Source organism: Thrips palmi, unplaced genomic scaffold, assembly GCF_012932325.1.
Source record: "Thrips palmi isolate BJ-2018 unplaced genomic scaffold, TpBJ-2018v1 HiC_scaffold_10, whole genome shotgun sequence".
NCBI classification, from domain to species: domain Eukaryota; kingdom Metazoa; phylum Arthropoda; class Insecta; order Thysanoptera; family Thripidae; genus Thrips; species Thrips palmi.
The window spans coordinates 12,964,514-12,985,921 of NW_023144621.1; the positions used below are offsets into that span (position 1 = coordinate 12,964,514).

At 58.5% G+C, this 21,408-nt stretch overlaps 2 protein-coding genes across 2 annotated transcripts in view; both read left to right on the forward strand.

The window, feature by feature from the left end:
• Nucleotides 1-1,719: 1,719 nt before the first annotated feature.
• Nucleotides 1,720-9,054, forward strand: LOC117654076. The gene is made up of 4 exons (XM_034400236.1): nt 1,720-1,771; nt 3,551-3,700; nt 8,112-8,278; nt 8,690-9,054. The coding sequence occupies exons 2-4, from the start codon at nt 3,668-3,670 to the stop codon at nt 8,895-8,897; spliced, it is 408 nt and encodes a 135-aa protein (XP_034256127.1). The 5' UTR covers nt 1,720-1,771; nt 3,551-3,667; the 3' UTR covers nt 8,898-9,054.
• Nucleotides 9,055-18,390: 9,336 nt separating this feature from the next.
• Nucleotides 18,391-21,408, forward strand: part of LOC117639006 (KH domain-containing, RNA-binding, signal transduction-associated protein 2-like) — a 137,338-nt gene continuing 134,320 nt past the window's right edge. The window contains exon 1 of the mRNA XM_034374302.1: nt 18,391-18,705. The gene's annotated coding sequence lies outside the window, so the exon portion shown is untranslated. The remainder of the gene's footprint in view (nt 18,706-21,408) is intronic.

Consider the following 21,408-nt stretch of genomic DNA (forward strand, 5'->3'; position numbering starts at 1 on the left):
TTCGGTTCGAGTCCCATATAGCGACCCTGGGGTTCAAAACGCGTCTGGACTTTCGGCCGCCTGCGCCGGCCTTCTGGCCCACTGTGGGTCGGTGTCCGAGGGTCCGAGGGTCCGAGCGTCCGAGCGCCGCCGGGTAGGCCACCCAGCGAGCGTCCCCGCCGCGCGGCTGCCATGGGGCAGCTGGCAGGCGCTCCGCCAGTGATCTACCAGTGCCGCTGCGTGCAGCAGAAGTACGTGAGCGAGACCCGGGCTAAGGAGTAAAAGAAAAAAAGTTCCGCAATTAAAAAGTTTGATTAGGCGAAACGGGATCTGGCTGGTCCACCTGGCTGCCTGCTCGGCCGGGCGTCTCCCATCTGCTGCAGCAACCTGGAGCAACCTGAGGCAACCTGGAGAAACCTGGAGGAACCTTCTGGGGGAACCTGGAGGAACTTAGAGAAACCTGAAGCAGGCCAACTTTGGCCGGGTTGCGTTGGCCCGCCAGTCATTAAACGAAATTCGCCTTTCATTTCATTGCTTTCATTGCCGCCAAGTGAGCGCGGCCTTCGACTTTCTTCGGTTCGATTTCTCCGCAACTGGAACTCGCCCGTTGCCCGCAGGCTGCCCCACGCGCTGCGTCTCTCTCGCACTCTTGGAGCGCCCCGTGGAGGTGTGACAGGGAGAGACGCAGCGACGGGAGACACAGCGCTGACTCGCTCAAGGTGGCCAGCAGGCCTTCTCCAACAGCGAGACGCTCTCGGCCCACTCGGATCCTATTCCCGTCTCTCTCTCTCTCTCTCTCTCTCTCTCTCTCTCTCTCTCTCTCTCTCTCTCTCTCTCTCTCTCCCCCCTCCCTCTCCCCTTTAAAGTGGCGCCCCTCGTCGCCTCGCCACATCCTTACAACCTGGACGATCTGAATGGATTTTGGATTGCGAGTCGACCGTCCCGTTCCGTTTCGCCCAGCCCGCAGCCGGCGCCCTGCCGCCCTGTCCCCACTCGGAGCCCTGGCCGCGGCCCTGGCCCACCCGGCAGTCCACACTCACCATTAAAATGCATAGAATTCGATGCTGAAAAGGCGGCTGCGCCCCCGGCTATCCGCTGGCTTGACCCCTCCGGCCCCGGTCTCTCCGTTTTCCCTTTATTTGACCCTTTTTTTCCTGAATATTTCCCCCACGTGCCTGTGAGACTTTTTTTTCCACTTCCGGGACGCAACAGCTTGCAGACGCGACAACTCTATTACTTTGAAGTGAGCCTTCTTTTGAAATTGCCGCCGTGTGGGCTGACGTGACGAGAGAGGGTAAACTTGCCTGGACCAAAGACACGGCGCACAGTGGGCCAGAAGACCGGGGTGGAAGGCGGCTACAACTCCAGGCGCGTTTTGACCTCCAGAGGCACTGAATGGGACTCGAACCGAACGTGTGACCCCACCAATGGATACCTCGTGCGGAGGGCAACCTATTGGTGGGGTCACACGTTCGGTTCTAGTCCCATTTAGTGACTCTGGAGGTCAAAACGCGCCTGGAATTGAAGCCGCCGCGCCGCCACCGGTCTTCTGGCCCACTGTGCGACGCGCTGCCGTGCGAACAGCGCCGCTCTGTCTCGGTCTCTCCCTCGCGGATCGAGCCTCGAGTGCGAGAGAGACAGAGCGAACGAGGGCACCGTTCGGCATCGGGCCGCAGGCAGTCCTTGGCGGTCCGCAGATTTGGAAGCGGCTCGTCAAAGGCAGCCAGAAGCCCTGTCGCCCCGTCAAAGCCGCGCGGTCGGCCTCCAGGCCCTCCAGGCCCTTACCTCCACGGTGAGTCGCGGTGGTGAGACACTGTGGCGAGGCTCGGTGGAAGGCCACCACGCTCCAGGACACAATACCCTCCTAATGTCAATAATTAACCGCACCCGCGGGCTGGTTCAGCCGCTCTGTCTCTCTCGCACTCTTAGGGCGGTCCCTAGCAGCAGTGCGAGAGAGACAGAGCGACGAAGACACTGTTCGGAATGTACCCGCAGGGCGTGGCAGGGGCGTGTCCCAGACGCACCTCCAACGACACGGGGTAATCATCCCGCAGGCGGCCTTGGCGGTGCAACGCCCCCCCCCCCCTTTCTCTCTCTCCGCCCCATTCCCGCCCTTCGCGAATAATGGAAGAGTCCGCAACACTTCCATCGCACTGGCCGGCGCTACTGCCCTGGGGCACCCAACGCGTCAACCCCTCCCCCTTAACGGCGACTTTGTCCTCTGCCCCCCTCTCTCTGCTTAAGGCAAAATAAAACAAAAACAAGAGACGATTTCAACAAAAATCCGGCAGCTGCAATGCACGTGCCGTCCGCCTATTTGTCTGTGCGTCCGCGCGTCCGCCTGTCGATGTAAGTGGCACATCTGCTTTCTCTCTCACACTAATTAAATTGCACGCGCCAAAACTTTTGAAGGGGGATACTGCTCGCGTGCCAGCTGTTTCTTCTCCTTCTTCTTCTTCTTCTTCTTCTTCTTCTTCTTCTTCTTCTTCTTCTTCTTCTTCTTCTTCTTCTTCTTCTTCTTCTTCTTCTTCTTCTTCTTCTTCCGTCCGTTTTCGATCACGTCATCCCGACAGGTGGGCGCGCTTCGTCACCAGTGTCGTGGCGCACGACGTGGAGAGGGTCACGGCGGAAAACACGAACCAGCATAGATAACCGAATGCGAGAAACACAGAATGAAACCGCAAATAGCAAAAACGCCAACAACTTTGCCCAACCCCGAAAGAGGCTCTTGAGGTGTGCTTACACTGAAGGGATAAGTTGGGGAAAAAATTTCAGGGTGCGACAAGTTACACCCTTATGCAGCTAATATCGTGACTGCATCCCTCGAACGATTAATTCAACTTCTTTTCGAGTTTGTTGTTTTTCGCGGCTTGTTTTTGGAAAGCCTCAAACTCGACGTCACGAAAATGGCAATCAGGACGCTAACGTGACAGCGTGACAGGCGCGGGTCCGGGTCGCATTAACTGTGGAGCCAGGCACAGCACGGGCAGAGCGCGCAGTGGGCCAGAAGACCGGTGGAAGCGGCCGAAACTCCAGACGCGTTTTGGGCTCTAGAGTCGCTAAATGGGACTCGAACCGAACGTGTGACCCCAGCAATGGATTCCTCGTTCGGAGAGCAATCCATTGGTGGAGTCACACGTTCGGTTCGAGTCCCATTAGCGACTCTGGAGCTCAAAACGCGTCTAGAGTTTTGGCCGCCTCCAGGTCTTCTGGCCCACTGTGCACAGCACGGGCACAGCCTGGCCAGAGCCTGCAAGGTGTCGCGCTAATTGGCAAGCCTGCAGACTGAGAGTCCTTTTCGTCGCTGTGTCTCTCGCGCACCAACACGGGGCGCCCCATGAGTGCGAGAGAGACAGGACGGTGACGAAAACGAGTCTCGGAATCACAGTCTGCTGGCCTGGCCGACGACAACGAACGCAAATATTCCCGTGCAGCTGACTTTGTAACTATACCTTGTAGCTTATCGATTTTGTCGGATTTCTCTTGTTCAGAGGGGAGAAAATCTCCACCGTGATAACTTGGGAAGACTCATTAGAACATATACTAATAACATGGACATTTTTTCTGGCAGGGTGTTTGGTCGGAGTCATCTTCCCTGACGTGGGGCTCTTTGGCTTTTTACGAGCTAGCCGTGTCGCGCAGTCATTATAAGGCGCGCGCAGGCGGCCCCGCGTCAGACCAATCCAAGATGGCGGCCCGCAACGTCCTGTTCGCCCTGGCGGTGAGTCAATCCGCCAACCCTTGGCGCTTCTAGAGCACTCGTTTCACAGTGCGTCAGAAGACCGGTGTAGGAGGCGAACTGTACCCGTCGGCGCAGAGTACCCCCGGGTGCACAACGCCTAGGGCCATAGAACCCTGGGGTACATGACGACTAGGTTCAATGTACCCAGGGGTACAATGCGCCTAGGTGCCAGGCGAATTGTACCCCGGGTACAATGCGGCTAGGCGAAATGTACCCCGGGGTACATTTTGCCTAGGCTTATTGTATCCCCCGCCGGCCGGAGGAGGATGCACGTCGCCTAGGCGCAATGCACCCCCCCGGATACAAAGAGCCTAGGCGAGGAGTATCCCCTCGGCCGGCCGGAGGGGGATACAAAAAGCCTAGGCGCAATGCATCCCACCCCGGATACAAAAATCGAGAAAAAAAAGAAGAAAAAAGGGGGGCCCTTCTCCCACCTCCGCACACAGGTCGGAGGGCCGCCTGCAACTTCGGTGGATCGGGGGAACCGGTGCTTTACAGGCGGCGACCCCAGGGGTTCTCGTCTGTATATGGGCCGGGCTTGAAGGGCGGGTTTGACAGTCTCTCTCTGCCTTGAGAGCCTTTGCTTTTCGCGGGGTGGTCTGTACCAATGTACACCCGCTGTCCGGCGCTCTCTACCAAACATACAGCTTGTTTAAGGGCCAGCTTCAAAGGACTTATCATCTCCTCCCGACGAATCAGGAGGACCCACCCGCGACCAATTACGGGTGGCTGGATTGACGGATCAAATACTCCGTCGCTCCAGTGCCGAGGCCAACCCGCCGAAGCGCAGTTGCTTTTTAGACACCCCAGCGGAGTGGCCAGGTGAATGTGACTCTGACCAGAGCCTGCGATCGGGTGGGTAAGCTGCCGCGTTCTCACCCGCCGTCCCCGGCCGGGTGAGCGCTCTTACCCGGTGCCAGCACAGGTTCAGTCGGCGCTGGCCGGCCGGACCTAGCCTGACACACACACACACTCACACGTAGCGGCCAGCGGCGGCGACCAGCGCCCGATCGACGAGCCACAGCGCCGACGGCGAGGCAAAACCAGCCACAGCCGCGCCAAGCGACTGACGGGTGTCTGGCGAGTGGCATCTCGCTCTCTCACTCCCATAAGCAGCCAACGAGTGCGAGAGAGACAGCTGTGTCGACTGGCGCTCGCTGACTGCCGCCTGCCTCGCCAGCGACGGCAGCGGGCCGCGCTGGGCTCGGGTCGAGCCGTCGTCGGCACGCTGGGTCTGTGCACCCGTGGTGGGTAGCGCGTTACCCGGTCACCTCAACAGCGGGTGGGTCTGGGTCTGGGTATGGGCCGGCTGTGGCCGGGTAAGCAAGTCGAAGAGTGCCAGGCCGGCCGGGTAGCGCTCGGCCGCCTTACCCACCCGATCGCAGGCTCTGACTCTGACCACTACGCTATCAAGCTTGTACGTCTGGCGTCGTGTTGGACGACGGGTTTGAGTTGCAGTGGAAGGAAGCCAGTCGAAAAATGTAATGAAATGATGGGAGTCGATCCCAGGACTCTACTGCCGGGCCGCACGACTTTTGCCGCTCGCCCACCACGGCCCATGACGAATGGAGCGGCGTGAGGCGGGCTCTTGACGCGACAGGAATGGACCGACCCGGTCAAAATTTCACAAGAAGTTTGGGGAGTCGAACCGCCGACCTCAGCACGGAGAAGCGACGCCTCTACTCCCTAGACCACCACAGCACATGCAGTTTGTTGGCTGCAGTCACGGTTTTCAACCACACTGGGCGAGGCAGTAAAAATAAATGTTAAAGTTCCTATAGGAATCGAACCCCCGACGTGTGGGACTGTTCTACACGGCTCCGCTCTGATGGCCTCAAACCGTTCCACAAAAGAAAGGAAATCGAAAAAAAATTTTGAGATGCCGGTATTCGAACACCGCAAATGTTACAGACGTTCGATCGCATTTGCACAGTGCGGTGTTCGAATACCGGCATCTCAATTTTTTTTTTCGATTTCCTTTCTTTTGTGGAACGGTTTGAGGCCATCAGAGCGGAGCCGTGTAGAACAGTCCCACACGTCGGGGGTTCGATTCCTATAGGGACTTTAACATTTATTTTACTGCCTCGCCCAGTGTGGTTGAAAACCGTGACTGCAGCCAACAAACTGCATGTGCTGTGGTGGTCTAGGGAGTAGAGGCGTCGCTTCTCCGTGCTGAGGTCGGCGGTTCGACTCCCCAAACTTCTTGTGAAATTTTGACCGGGTCGGTCCATTCCTGTCGCGTCAAGAGCCCGCCTCACGCCGCTCTATTCGTCATGGGCCGTGGTGGGCGAGCGGCAAAAGTCGTGCGGCCCGGCAGTAGAGTCCTGGGATCGACTCCCATCATTTCATTACATTTTTCGACTGGCTTCCTTCCACTGCAACTCAAACCCGTCGTCCAACACGACGCCAGACGTACAAGCTTGATAGCGTAGTGGTCAGAGTCACATTCACCTGGCCACTCCGCTGGGGTGTCTAAAAAGCAACTGCGCTTCGGCGGGTTGGCCTCGGCACTGGAGCGACGGAGTATTTGATCCGTCAATCCAGCCACCCGTAATTGGTCGCGGGTGGGTCCTCCTGATTCGTCGGGAGGAGATGATAAGTCCTTTGAAGCTGGCCCTTAAACAAGCTGTATGTTTGGTAGAGAGCGCCGGACAGCGGGTGTACATTGGTACAGACCACCCCGCGAAAAGCAAAGGCTCTCAAGGCAGAGAGAGACTGTCAAACCCGCCCTTCAAGCCCGGCCCATATACAGACGAGAACCCTGGGGTCGCCGCCTGTAAAGCACCGGTTCCCCCGATCCACCGAAGTTGCAGGCGGCCCTCCGACCTGTGTGCGGAGGTGGGAGACGGGCCCCCCTTTTTTTTTCTTTTTTTTCTCGATTTTTGTATCCGGGGGGGGGGGGATGCATTGCGCCTAGGCTTTTTGTATCCCCCTCCGGCCGGCCGAGGGGATACTCCTCGCCTAGGCTCTTTGTATCCGGGGGGGTGCATTGCGCCTAGGCGACGTGCATCCTCCTCCGGCCGGCGGGGGATACAATAAGCCTAGGCAAAATGTACCCCGGGGTACATTTCGCCTAGCCGCATTGTACCCGGGGTACAATTCGCCTGGCACCTAGGCGCATTGTACCCCTGGGTACATTGAACCTAGTCGTCATGTACCCCAGGGTACTTTGGCCCTAGGCGTTGTGTACCCGGGGGTACTCTGGGTCGGGGGGGTACACTTACACGCCGACACCGGCGCAGGCGGCCAACACTCTGGAAGCATTTGAGCAGCAGAGTCACTAAACGGGACCCGAACCGAACGTGTGACCCGTGGATTCCTCGTTCGAAGAGCAATCCGTTGGTGGGGTCACACTTCGGTTCGAGTCACATGAAGCTCAAAACGCTTCTAGAATTTTGGCCGCTTCCACCGGTTTTCTGGCCCACTGTGCTCCTGTGTGTTTACTAGCGGCTCCTCGGGAAAACCAGCGGTCGTTTTTGCCGTGCGGAATGTAACCGATTCCAGTGGGGGTTTTAAAAGAAACAATGTGGTTCCGAAACGCAAGCGTCTAAATTGACCCACTATAGTGAATCGGGGATTTTTTTCACTTTTTTCGCACTTTATTGAATAGGATTCCTCTCTGGGCGCAAACGAAGTGGTTCCAATGCACGCGTTTGGGCCCACAGCCCTCGGGGGGTCGCGCCCCACCCCGCCCCACCCCACCCCGCCCCACCCCACCCCGCCCCGCCCCGCAAACGACGCACCAGTTGCAGCGCCCGCACCGATTTGGCGGCGATTGGGCCGGGCCGGCCTGGGCCCGTCTCTGCGGGGGCCGCTTCCGGTGCGGGTCACGGACAGCACGGACAGTCACGGACAGTCACGGAGTCACGGACAGTCACGGAGTCACGGATCCAAACTAGGAAATAATAGGGTGGGGCCGCCCGCCGAGCGCCACGCTAATCCTCGCAGTTTGCTTCATTGTGCTGCTGCACTGTTTGTCTGGCCGGCCAGTGGCCGAGCTGCCGGCCATCGAGTCTGCTGCCGCCGTTTGGCCGCCGAGGTAGACAGAGACAGCGCATCCAGTCCGCGGTCAGTTTGGCCGGCGCGCACCTTGCCCCAGCTTTCGCGCCACGCGCCGCCACGCCCCCGAAACCAATCAAAACTTCCGTCATCACAAGTTGCGCTCGCGGGACGAGCCGAAAACGGCGATAGTCGGCGGTAGTGATAGCAATCTGAATCTGTTGCAGCGCGAGCCGCCAATGAGCTCGCGTCTCGGTGCTGTCCCGAGCCACTAATCCGCGGTTTGGCGGCAAAAGCAGCGCCTGGGATTCCGAGGCGGTCCGCGAAAAATACGCCAGTGGTAGCCTTTATCGATCTCAATCCTATGTTTGCGAATCCGAATGTGAATCAGGTCGTGCTCCTGCTCGGCGCCGTCCTCGCCGACCACAACAAGAGGCCCAAGTCCAAGCCCCTCAAGAAGGGCGAGTTGTCCCTCGACGTGATGCCGTACGGGGCTCGACGCTTCGCCGGCCTCCACGGCGCGGCCGATGTCCAGCTTCACCACCACCTCACCAAGAGGTAAGGCACTACAGTGTGGGAATGGCCACTCCTTGGGTTGCCTCACTAGGCGGGGGCCTTGGGAAGGGGGGGGAGTATGTCACCACGTACCACCTGGTACCACCTGGTCCTTCTGAACCCCTACCTTGGACCCCGAACCTTCAACTCTGAACCTCCAACCCAGAGCCTCCAACCCTGAACCTCCAACCCTGAACCTCCTACCCTGAACCTCCTACCCTGAACGTCCTACCCTGAATCTCCAACTCAGAACGCCCAACCCTGAACCTCCAACCCTCAACCTCCAACCCTGTTCCTCCAACCCGTTCCTCCAACCCTGAACCTCAGACACTGAACCTCCAACCCTCAACTTCGAACCCTGAATCTCCAACCCTGAACCTCCAAACCTGAACCTTCAACCCTGTCTTGCCGCAGGTTCTTCGGCGTGCACATCCACAAGAGGCCCAAAGTGTACCTGGTGAACCAGGTGCCCCAGCAGGTGGTCTACATCAGGAAGCACCACCGCCACCACGCCTTCCAGACCGTGGTGCAGCCCAGCCTGTCCGTGCACCTGGGCCACCGCCACCACCGCCACCGCCACCACCACGCCCGCTTCAACGTGCACCTCGGGCTCGGACACTGAGCCAACCAACCTCAAGGAACACCCCCCACTCAGTTTGGAACAACCCACCACCTCCTCCACAGCGTGCACATTACTTTGTCTTCAGTTTGTAAACAATAACACGGTTTTGAATTTGTGAAAAAAAATCCGGAAGTGTCCGTCTGCCTGCTCTCCATTAGGATCGTCGTTTCTGAAAAATGAATCATTTGGCCGTGTGCGGGTCGGGCGGTCGGTCGGCCGGTCGCTCTGGCTTTGTCCGGATTTCCCTCCATCGAGATGAAAGAAGGGCTTACAATATTTACCTGGCATATTGAGCGGGCCCGGGGCTGCGGATTTATTTAGGAAAAGCACTCTGTCTGTCTGTCTGCTAGTCCATCCGTCCGTCCGTCCGTCCGACTATCTGTCTGTCTGTCTGCCTGTCTGTTGCGTCTTTGTCGCCGAGGAGGAGGCGGAAGACAACTGTAAACGGAATGCAACATCACAGACCTGACCTACAGTGTAGCACACTGCCATTCCCATCGGTGCCGGCTTACCCCTGTAAACCCCCGTGTAAGCTGCGGCATGTGCGATTGTGTCTTAGCCGCTGACAGACAGACAGGCAGGCAGACAAACAGACAAGCAGACTGACTGACAGACAGACAGACAGACAGACAGACAGACAGACAGACAGACAGACAGACAGACAGACAGACGGTGGGCGTGCCGCCGGAAACAATAACGGAACATTTACTTGCGCAACCCTCTCGAGGGAATGTATGAACAACACTATACCGCCTAATAAAATGGCGCAGGAAACCGTTGTTATTGCAAAGAGAAGCGCACGGCTCTCTCTCGCACACGCTCGCAATAAAAAGCGGAACAAAATTCGTTCTGGGTGAGATCTTGGAGTGTATTGCGTCCCCGGAGAGGTCGAAGTTAGGCGTCGACCGCCAAGTACGTGGCGCGGCGGTACTGCCACCGTAACCGAATTTCGGCGCCCAGACAGACAGGCACTAACGTATGCAACGACCAGGCACAGAGAGCCACTTAGCTATGCCGAACCTAGACATTCGGACGGACAGACAATCAGACGGCGGACGCCCGGACGGCGGGCAGATAGTTCCACTTGGCTTGAACGGGGGGGTCCTTGTCGTCGTCGAGATGATGCAGCACCGGCTTCGGACGCCACCTCGCCGGCGGCGGTACACACACACACACACACACACACACACACACACACACACACACACACACACACACACACACAAGCACACACACACAAGCACACACCACTCACATGCTCACACACAGACCACACACACACACACATACACACACACAAACACACACACACACACACAGCCTATCGATTGCGCCAAGATCTCGTCCTCGGGGGAAATTAGCCCAAGCTGCTGCCTCTGACACTGCGGTTATTGTACAGGTTTCAGGGGTTGGCGTGATCCCGGGCGCGTTCCGCCTGCTTGCCCGGACAGGGGTGGTGGCCAGCCGTCGCTCTGTCTCTCTCGCACTCGGAGGGAGTTCCGGAGAGAAGAGAGAGGGAGAGAGAGAGAGAGAGAGAGAGAGAGAGAGAGGAGAGAGAGAGAGAGAGAGAGAGAGAGAGAGAGAGAGAGAGAGAGAGAGGGAGAGAGAGAGAGAGAGAGAGACTCCCCGGGGTGGCGCGCCATGGCGGCGCCGAGACGGGCGTCCGGTTTCAATTTGGATAAACTGCGGCCGAGTGCCGGGATTCATCGCTCTGGACCCGCGAAGTGCACTGCGAGTGAGTGAGGCGGAGTGTGGCGGAAACCGTGTGATTGGCACTCTTCACCGTTTTCAGCTTCCCAGACGTGTCAAGTTGATTTCACCCCCTTTTCGACAGCTGCCGATCCTATCTGTCTGTCTGTCTGCGCGTCCGCCTCATCCGCCTGCTGTCCGTCTGACGGTCTGTCTGTCTGTCTGTCTGTCTGTCTGTCTGTCTGTCTGTCTGTCTGTCTGTCTGCCTGTCAGCCCGCCCGCTCGATCCCGTTCAGACCGCCCTTATCGAATGATGCGTGCGCCGACGTGATGCATGTTGACACGGGCGTGCTGATAGACTTTCTCGCTTCCACGCAATGCCCTCCCCAACATGCAGCTCTCTCTCTCCTGCCCCTAACACCCGCCCCTCCCGGCCCTTGAGCCGTGCACCCAGCCGCTCCACCCCACAGTGGGCCCGAAGACCAGTGCAGGCGGCAAATATCATAGACGCGTTTTGAGCTCCTGAGTCGCTAAGTGGGACTCGAACCGAGCGTGTGACCCCACCAATGGATTCCTCGTTCGGAGAGCAATCCATTGGTGGGGTCAAACGTCTGGTTCGAGTCCCATTTAGTGACTGTGGAGCTCAAAACGCGTCTAGAATATAAGCCGCCTCCCTCCGGTCTTCTGGCCCACTGTGCACCCCGTTCACTACATTTCTACGCCCCTCCCAACCCCTCCCCTTCTCACTCGCACTGGGCCCCGCCTCCAGTCGGACAATAACAGTAATAATCATTCTGAATTGTTACCGGCCGAGCAACGTGCACACCGCGCCGTTTTGACCCCCGCGTGACCCGGGTTGAGGCGACGGTGGAAATTCGCCCAGGTCGGAGATATGAAGTGGTGGAGGCAACGGTTTGGACGCGCCTTGCCTGATATTTCCCCTTCCCGGAGGGCTCTCGCTTGATTGGCCGTAGATCAAGCCATGCAAGCAGGTGACGCACTGGCGGGGCGGGGCGCCTGGGCTGTGTAGCCGTGTTCGGGCATGTATGACGTGGCCTCCTTTTCTCCCTACATCTCTTGTGATAAATTTTTGCCCCACGTTTCAGCGCTACGTACTCCGTATCCAGGCATGTCTCCTTTTCCATCTCTCTCTCTCTCTCTCTCTCTCTCTCTCTCTCTCGCAGTGGTGTGCAGCCAGCGCAGCAAGCGCACACCGTGTAGGCACCTGCTGTGTTTGTCACAAGTCGTGCCTTAGCAACACACGCCTTGCCCTTGTCGCGACGTAAATGAAGCGAACGGAGGGTCCACTCCGAAGACAAGCGGTGTGTGTGTGTGTGTGTGTTTTGTGTGTGTGTGGGGTGTGTTTTTATTATTTATTTTATTTTTTTTATATATTTTTTAAAATTTTGGTGTGTGTGTGTTGTGTGTGTGTGTGTGGGGACAAAGAAGAGGAAAAAGAAGCAAACGGAGCTTGACAGCGACACCCTTGTAAAAGTTGCATCCTATCGATGTGTTGAGGTTGTTGTGTCGGCAGTCGCGGTGTGACTTTCTTTCTTTCCCCCTGTTTTTTTTTCACCCCTCCTCCTCCTTTTTTTACCTTTATTCTTCTATTCCCGCGCAGACAAACGAAATCACGGCAACCAGGCGCGCTGAATTTTTATTCTCATCATTACTTATTTATGCATGCCCCGGTGGTGGTATATTTGTGCTGCGTCCGTGAGCTACGCGACGCAGCAGCGCGCCCCGCACGCACTGTGGAAATTTGCGTGCCCGCCCGGGGTCGGAGAGGGGAGGGAAAGGGGGAGCGGAAGGGGTTGGGGGTTAACGCGTGCAGTCACGTTCTCTCAAGGAAATACGCCCACGACGCACAGGGCCGGTCGCCAAGGCGCGCCAAGGCGGGCAGGGCGGACCGTCGTAGGGAGGATCCACACTCCACACCCGCACAGTGGGCCAGAGGAGGCGGCCAAAACTCTAGACGCGTTTTGAGCTCCAGAGTCGCAAAATGGGACTCGAACCGAACGTGTGGCCCCACCAATAAATCGCTCTCCGATCGAGGTTTCCATTGGTGGGGTCACACGTTCGGTTCGAGTCCTATTTAGCGACTCTGGGACCTCAAAACGCGTCTAAAATTATGGCCGCATCCACCGGTCTTCTGGCCCACTGTGCGCTTTCGTTCCCCCGACCCCGGAGAGTGGAGCCCTGCTCGGTGGAGCCAAGCGAACCAGCGAGCCAAAGCCAAAGGAAGGCAAGGCGGCAGACCACAATCAACCTCCAGGAGGGTGACAACCAGAGAGGCAGAGAGAGAGAGACAGAGACAAAAGAGAGAGAGAGAGAGAGAGAGAGAGAGAGAGAGAGAGAGAGAGAAAGAAGAGAAAAGAAAAAAGGAGAAAAAAAGAGAGAGAAGATCACACGCAGAAATACCTCAGCGCCACTAAAATGTACACATCGGTACACACACACCGGCGTCGCACGGTCCCAAGAGAGAACGCCCCCCACACACGACTGGCTTCTATAAATGAAGTAGTAGTAGTGCTCGGTGCTTCACTCTCGGGCTGGCTGCCTGGCTGCCTTGCTGGCTGGCTGGCTGGCTGTGTAGAGGTGGGCCGGAACGCTCCAGAGGGTCCGACTGGCACGGACTGCCCCGGGCTGCCTCGACTCTCGGCCCGTCGGATTCTGATTGGCTCCGACAAATACCGCATGCATGAACAAGAGCCGCCTGTTGCCAGAGAGAAGAGAGAGAGAGGGGAGGGGGAGAGGGGAAAAGAGAGAGGAGAGAGAGGAGAGGAGAGAGAGAGAGAGGAGGGGGGGGCCCACTACCCATGCAATCGCCAGTGGGGCTCAGCTCCGGCTCGTGTGGCGTGCAGCGCGGCTTTCACGCTGCGCGTTGTATACACCTGCTTATTTTTCCCTTCGCATCCGATTTTTCCACTTTTCCTCTTTTTGGTTTTCTTTCTGTTTTCATCGCGCGGGCCAATTACTACTCGTCGGAGCAGCACAGCGTGGGCGGGCCTGGTGCACCTCTCCACCTTTCTACCAGTGCGGCACCGAGCGAGTGCCTCTGCAGGTAGAGAGATCCCGCTTCACAGTGCGCCGAGCGCTGTACTCGAACCGAACGTGTGACCCCACCAGTGGATTTGCTCTCCGAACGAGGAATCCATTGGTCGGAGCTCAAAACGCGTCTAGAGTGTCGGCCGCCTGTACCGGTCTGCTGGCTGCTGGCCCACTGTGCGCTGCCCCATGCAGTGTGCTTCGATGACCCTGAAAACGGACGTTCTCATTCCGAGGACTCATCCCCTAGTTTTTTCCCTGAAACAGCGCGCAGCTCTCAATCTCTGTAGCGTCGCTGCGTCTCTCTCGCACCCCTACGGGACGCGCCTTGGGAGCGAGAGAGACAGGGGAGCGCCGTTCGAACTAACCCCCCGGCGGCGAAAAGATGAAACGAAAGCGAAGCGTGAAGCTGGTGCGGCGTGGATGCGACTGATCCTTTCAGCGTGGTTTTTGTTCCGAGCCTGGTCGAGAACAAGCAGTCCGCGTGCACATGCGCACATATTCACACGCCCAAGTATTCCACAATATTCTTATTTATCGACGTACTCTTCACTCATATGTTGTGTATGGTTCAGTTTTAAAATATTCACCTATTCTAGCTATTCAGTAATGGTATCCACAAAAGATGCTTACAAAGCAATGTCAAATGCAGCATCCAAGAATTATCTCCGCTGTTGAAGGACTACGATGGCCTCGCATTTGGGATCCTCCCAAAATCCGTAAACGGTTTTTCTTTGCCCAAAACCGGGTTAGTTCGCCTTTTCGGGAGGGGGGCCCCCGGGTCCCCCTTTTCAGTCAGGTGGGGCCGGCCCTGTAGCGGGCCGCCCCCTTGGCAAATGTCGAGGTGGTCTAGCCTCTAATGTAATTATGGTGGGGGCGGCGGGCGGCCCCCCCGTACCAGGGCAGCCGCTTGGGTTGCCTATCTGCCGGCGGCGTCCCAGTGGGCTAGAAGCCCGGTGGAGGCGGCCACAACACTAGACGCGCGTTTTGAGCTCCAGAGTCCCTAAATGGAACTCAAATCGAACGTGTGACCCCAGCAATGGATTGCTCTCCAAACAAGGAATCCGTTGGTGGGGTCACATGCTTGGTTCGAGTCCCGTTTAGCGACTCTGGAGCTCAAAACGCGTCTGGAGTTTCGGCCACCTCACCGGTCTTCTGGCCCACTGCGCGCCCCGCGCGTGAGGCAGTACACGCCACCTGCAGACTCGCTCTGTCTCCCTCGCACTCACGGGGCGTGTCGTTGCAGTGCGAGAGAGACAGACGCTGCATCCCGATAAACAAACCAGACGGCTCACGGCCTCGTCAACAGAGGCGGTCCAGGCGGGGCGAGGCGGGGCGAGGCGGGGTGAGGCCGCGGAGCCAAGTAGGTCAACACGGTTGCCAACTGCTTCCATAATGATTGGACTCGAAGGAACTAACAAAGGCCTTCTTAATTAGGAGGCCTAATTAGCGAAGCAATATTCTTTCTGAAGGGGGGGGGGGGCTCCATGCAGCTGATTGGATTGCGTGTTCGAACCAGATTTCTGTTTTTCCTGGCCGCCGGCGAAAAAGGTGTTCTTCTTCGTCATCCTCGCGCCATTCCCAGCCGAAGCCGGGGCGAACAGTGGGCCAGAAGGCCGGTGGAGGCGGCCGAAACTCCAGACGCGTTTTGAGCTCCAGAGTCGCTGAATGGGACTCGAACCGAGCGTTCGACCCCACCAATGGATTGCTCTCCGAGCGAGGAATCCATTGGTGGGATCTCACGTTCGGTTAAAGTCCTATTTAGCAACTCTGGAGCTTAAAACGCGTCTAGAGTTTCGGCCGCCTCCACCGGTCTTCTGACCCACTGTGGGCTGCAAGGCACTAAAAAGCAGTTTCTTATGGACCTTGAAAATTGACGTGCAATAAAGTAATCAACTTGAAACATTCCAGTAAATTTCACTTGATGCAGGAATATTATCCAGGTTTTAAGTAACGGCCTTTTTTCAGGGTGCAGGCGGCGCAGGTCATTAAATTACGCCATCGATCCTTGTTTATTCCCGACACGTTCGGCCGAATTAGAAAGCCGGGGCCGGCGGGGCGCGAACCCGGAACCCACGACACGACGATTTATGCAGGAATGCGGAGCAATAACGGCTTGACAGTGTAAGACCCGCGTCTTAACCGCAAGGACCGCCGTCCCTGTTTAAAAGTCGGAGCACCCCGCCCCGCCCCGCCCCGCCTCACCTCGCCCCGCCCCACCCCACAGCAGCCAGGTGTACGATCACTGAAAGAAAAGAAAAAACAACAAGAAAAGAAATTTCAACAACGTCTATAGAACCAAACACAAATTTTATTTTAAAAATATCAGTTATGAAACTAAAATGACGTGAGGGAAGGACGTTGCTTTGTTGGCTGCGGGGAACTCGGCGGGGAATGACACTCGTGGAATAAGTACTCTGCTAAATTTAACGACGGAGTCACGCTCCACGCATGCACCTGTGGCTCGAGGGTCTGAACTTTGGTGCGTTTACACTGGAAGGAAGGGTCGTGAGGCTGGACCAAGATGGACCCCGCCCGCCCCGCCCCGCCCCGCGACCACCAGCCCCGGGGTAGGGCAGGCCGGTGACATCCCGCTGAGACGGATATATCCCGCCAACTTGACGGTCCTCGTATAATTTTACGATGGGAGAGCAAGTTTGTTCCTCCGCCTCAGTTGGCTTTACGCTTGCAGAGCTACTCGCGCCCACGTGCCGCACCCCGCACCGCGGACGGACGGACGGACGGACGGACAGACGGACAGACAGACAGGTGGACCGACCTGAGCACAGAGAAAATGGACATGGCACGCCATGGAACTGGCGGCTTCAACTTTACTGCTAACCCCGCACTGTTGGCGCTGCTCGGCTTCAATGTCCGCCGCTTGCCGAGTGCGTGGCGAGTGCGTGGCGAATGCGTGGCGAATCTTTGGCGACAGGGCCAACGCCCCCGCGTGCACCGACGAACGACTTCGGCGCGCGTCTTCATTGAGTGATGCTTTTAATCCCACGGAACGAGCGCTTTGGCTGCGCTTGCCTCCAGTGGCCGGACGGCGCCGGACGGCCATCGAGCAAGAGTTAATCTGTCACCGGGCCGTGTCAGGGCGGGGCGGGGCGGGGCGGGGCGGGGCGGGGCGGCCTGCAGCACACACCTTCATCCCGGCGAGGACACACAGGTCGCTGTCACCTTGTTCCCAGCGAAAGAAAGTGCGCAATCTACAGAAACCCATTTGGAGGACTGGGCGTTCTTCTTCTTCTTCTTCTTCTTCTTCTTCTTCTTCTTCTTCTTCTTCTTCTTCTTCTTCTTCTTCTTCTTCTTCTTCTTAGGAACAGGATGGCAACAAGCATTTGGGCGTAGGTGGGCTTGGGGCGAGGCAAAGAATAACTTTTTGTTGGAACTCGGTCAAATGTACCCTCTAAACACAACAACAACAACAACAACAACAACAACACAAGGACCACGACAGCTGTGTTAACAGAACAATAACACAACAACCACAACAGCTGTGTTAACAGAACAATAACACAACAACCAGAACACAATAACAACACAACAGGAATAAAAACCACAACAACAACGCGAGGTGTTTAAAAACATCACCTGTCCGCGACGGCCCGAAAAAATACTGTGCCGAAAGCGTCGGACTGCAGCGCGGGAAAAAAACCATTTCTCCACCGGCGACGGTAACTCCGCGGGCAGGAGAAGTGACACGAATGTAGGAGGGAGGAGGGAGGGGTGACAGGGCAGGGGGTCCTCGCGGCGCGTAGCGGCGCACCGTCCCCACCTCGGTCCCCACGGCCTTCTCCACGCTCCATCTATCCGGGACGATTTCTGGAAACGCCAGCGCGGCCGAAATGTGTCGCACCTTGTCGGCGGCCGTCAACAGGGCGGGCGTGGCGGGGCGGGGCGGGATCAAGGAGGAGGCGGCGGCGCGCTAAAAAAAAGTTTCTCTATCCGCGCGTTTGTTGCTCTGTGTGGTATGTCGGTTATTTTGCGCGCCGTCGGTCCGCGCACATGGGAGCGGTAACGGCCGCCGCGACAACAAACACTCATGAAGCTATGGATGCGTGCGGGGGGGGGGGGGAGAGAGAGAGAGAGGGAGGGAGGGAGGGAGGAAGGGAGAAAGTAGGGGGTGGAGAAGGGGCAGGAGGGGAGGATGTTGCACCCGGGCCCCAAGGTAGCCCTGGAGCGTCACTACAGTCTGCGTTTCGTGCCACTCGGCAATTCAATCCGTCACCACGGCGCTACGCTGCTACGCCACGGCCCCGGGGTTCCTGCCCCTCCCCCGCCTCCTCCGCTTGCTCCGTTCTGCAGGGAAGGCCAGGCCCAGCGGCGGCGGCTCTGCGAAGGGTCACCTTTCCGCGCTTGCTCTCTTCCGCCCACGCTCGTGCCCACGCTTCATCCCGCCCCCTTTGTGTCGTCCTCTCTCTCTCTCTCTCTCTCTCTCTCTCTCTCTCTCTCTCTCTCTCTCTCTCTCTCTCTCTCCAGCGATCTTTGTCCTTTGCTCTCATCGCCACACAGAGCCAGAGAGACGCACGCCCAGTTGCAGTCGCCGCGCCGCCGCCCCCCACCCCTACCCCCTCCCCCTCCCCCTGGCCGCTGGCGCGCTGCCGTTGCCATGACGACGAGTCGCTGTGGCGCTGCGCTCGCCCGCTACGCTCGCTACGCCCCGCTCCGGCCGCCCGGCCCGCCCGGCCCGCCCCGACACAGCGCCACGGCCAGCGCGCCAGCGGCACAGCGGCAGTTGAGTTCGCAGCTCGCCGCCGTCTGCAGCGCCCCCGTCCGCGCCGCTCCGCGCCACTCGCCGACGACGCGTCTAGCAGACGACGAGGTGTTTACCAGACGACGCAAGCCGCGTCGCTCCCCGCGCTCTCTCCGCGCTCTCTCCGCGGCCCAGCCCAGGGCTCAGCCCTCGCCGGGGGCTCGGTGTTCGGACAGTGCTCTTTCTCTCTCTCTCTCTCACTCATCGGCGACGCGGGACTTCCAGGACGTCGCGAGGGGACTTGTCCTCGAGTTCGCAGCAGGCCGTTCGCAGTTGCTCGCCCAGCCCGCCGCGCGCCGCGCTGCCCCTCTGGTGAGTGGACCACAACTTTCCGCCGCCCTACAGTGTAGGCGCGGACCGTGTGAACGGCGAAACGGTGGAACGACCGCGCTCCGGTCCCCAGTGCCGACAACCCGCTGTAAAATAATTTTAGCTCCTCTGTGGCTTGTCAAGCAAGTACCGTGCTCGCGGATTCGGTGTCACACAGTGGGCCAGAAGACTGGCGGAGGCGGCCCGAAACTCTAGACGCGTTTTGAACCCCCGAGTCGCTAAACAGGACCCGAACCGAACGTGTGACCCCATCAATGGATTGCTCTCCGGACGAGGAATCCATTGGTGGGGTCACACGTTCGGTTCGCGTCCTGTTTAGCGACCCTCGAGCTCAAAACGCGTCGAGCGTTTTGGCCGCCTGCGCCGGTCCACTGGCCCACTGTGTGTCGCCGTGGTGCGTGAGCGTGTCCGTCCGCGGGTCGGGTTTACCGCGCCGCTACACCACAAGCTCGTATAAAAAGCCACCCTTCCCCGAAAATGTGGCTTTTATTGTGGCGCTGTGCGCGCTGGGCGCGCTGGGCTGGGCGCGCGAAGGCGGCGAAGGCGGACACGAATCAGCTGATGCGGTCGTGTGCCGCCCGGGCCGGCCTGGGCCGCGGCATGCCGAGGGACAAAGCCCTATTCAGTTTGGCTGGCAGATAGTCTCGGACCGCGGCGGACGCGGCGGCGGACGGGGCGGCCGACAGGCCGAGGCCGCAGCAGACGGATTCCGAGCGGCGCTCTGTCTCTCTCGCACTCGGCGCGTCCCCGTGGTGCCCGGTGGCGGCGAGAGAGACAGAGCGACGAAAACGACGCCCGGAATCAGTCTGCTGAACAATCAGCGCGGGGCTTTTCAGCGGCCGCCCCTCGGACCGCGGTGCGGTGCGGCGCGGCGCGGCGCGGACCTTCACGGTGACTGGACGCGGAGAATGGTCGGTGTGTCTGCATCAATTCCGGGGCACTGATAATGACGCCAAGAGGGAAAAGGGCGCCGAAAAAGCAGCCGATTGGCCCGGAGGGCTGAAGGGCCGCAGACTGAGAGACTCACAGTGGGCCAGAAGACCGACGGAGGCGGTCAAAATCCCGGACCCGTTTTTGAGCTCCAGAGTCGCTAAGCAGAAGTCGAACCGAACGTGTGACCCCACCAATGGATTGCTCTGCGCACGAGGAATCCATTGGTGGGGTCACACGTTCCGTTCGAGTCCCATTTCGCGACTCTGGAGCTCAAAACGCGTCCGGGATTTTGACCGCCTCCATCGGTTTTCGTCACTCTGTCCCTCTCGCTCCCGCCAAGGATGCCCCCTAAGTGCGAGAGAGACAGAGCGACGACTCTCAGTGTGCTGACTGGCTGACCGCGACGCGCCAAGCCCTGCGCCGCCCTGCGCCGCCTGCTCGTCCTGTCTGGTCCGCGCGGCCCGTCCCAGACCCCTGTCGGCCTCGCCTGGGCCGCCCGTCTCGCAACGCAAATTTGCCACACTGCTAGGAGCAGGGCGCAGGGCCTGTCTCCACGCCCCGCCGCCAGAGCGCGCACCGCACGCCGTTTCCTGCGCGACCTGGCCCACTGTGAAACTCTCAGTCTGCATCACAAAAAAAAAAAAACGCTCGCTCAATAAACACTAAATTTAAAAAAATGTACATTTTTTGTGCCAACAGTTGTGATAAATTACGGAAGTTTAATCGAGTCAAGATCGGTTCGAAATCAAGGCTGTCTTTGGGCCGCTGCTCGGGACCGTCGTTCGCCTCCGACGCCTTCCTCGCCAAACTTGTCTCCAAAAGGAGACGGAATGGAGTTGCTCCACGGGGGGCGGGGCGTGGCGTGGCGGGGCGGGGCGGCAGCTGGGAGAAGGCTCACGCAGTCACAGCCATCATTACGGCAACGCATATTTCGAACGCGACATCGCTGACAGTTTCCTCTGCGTTCGGCTGATTCGACTACATTTTTGTCGTGCGATAGCGTGTCGATTGGACTCTGTGTCAAACCAGCCGAACTATAGAGACAGTTTTCACCCCCAAACAAGACTGACTCCCTTTTCTTGGCTGTACTTTTGCGCGCAGCAGAGCCCCTTCCGAGCGGGCGCTGCGCTCGGCCGTTCGACTCTGGCTAGCCGCTGGCTGTGTCTCTGTCTCTCTCGCACTCGTGGGGCGCGCCGTGTCGGTGCGAGAGAGACAGAGAGAGAGAGAGCTTGGGACGCCAAGGTCCTCGGGGCAGTAAAGCGCTAAGCGGGAGCACTTGGGCGCTGTTCGTCTCGGCTCTGCGTGCCGTGCCGTGCCTTGGCCGGGGTCACTGGACACTGCCCAGTCCGCTGGGCGCCGCGAGGAGGACTGGACCGGGTTGTGTTTATTATGATGAGGAACAAAAACAGACTGTACTCGGCTTTTTCCTTCTCTCTCTGGGGGGCGGTATGCCGCACGTGCGCTCTCTCTCTCTCTCTCTCTCTCTCTCTCTCTCTCTCTCTCTCTCTCTCTCTCTCTCTCTCTTTGGTTGGGTTGGGTCAGCGCCGCCTGCTCCATCTTCTTTCCGTATTGTTTTTCATCCAGTTATATGACTCTACTTGATTCCAATAAAAGGGATGGGAGACGGAGGAGCGGCAACAGCGCGGCCGTGGGGAAGGATTCGAGTCTTTCAATTTTGCTGCCCTCTTCCTCTCCCTCTCCCTGTCCCTCTCCTTCTCCCTTTCTCCCGCTCTCTCTCGCTCTCTCGCGGGG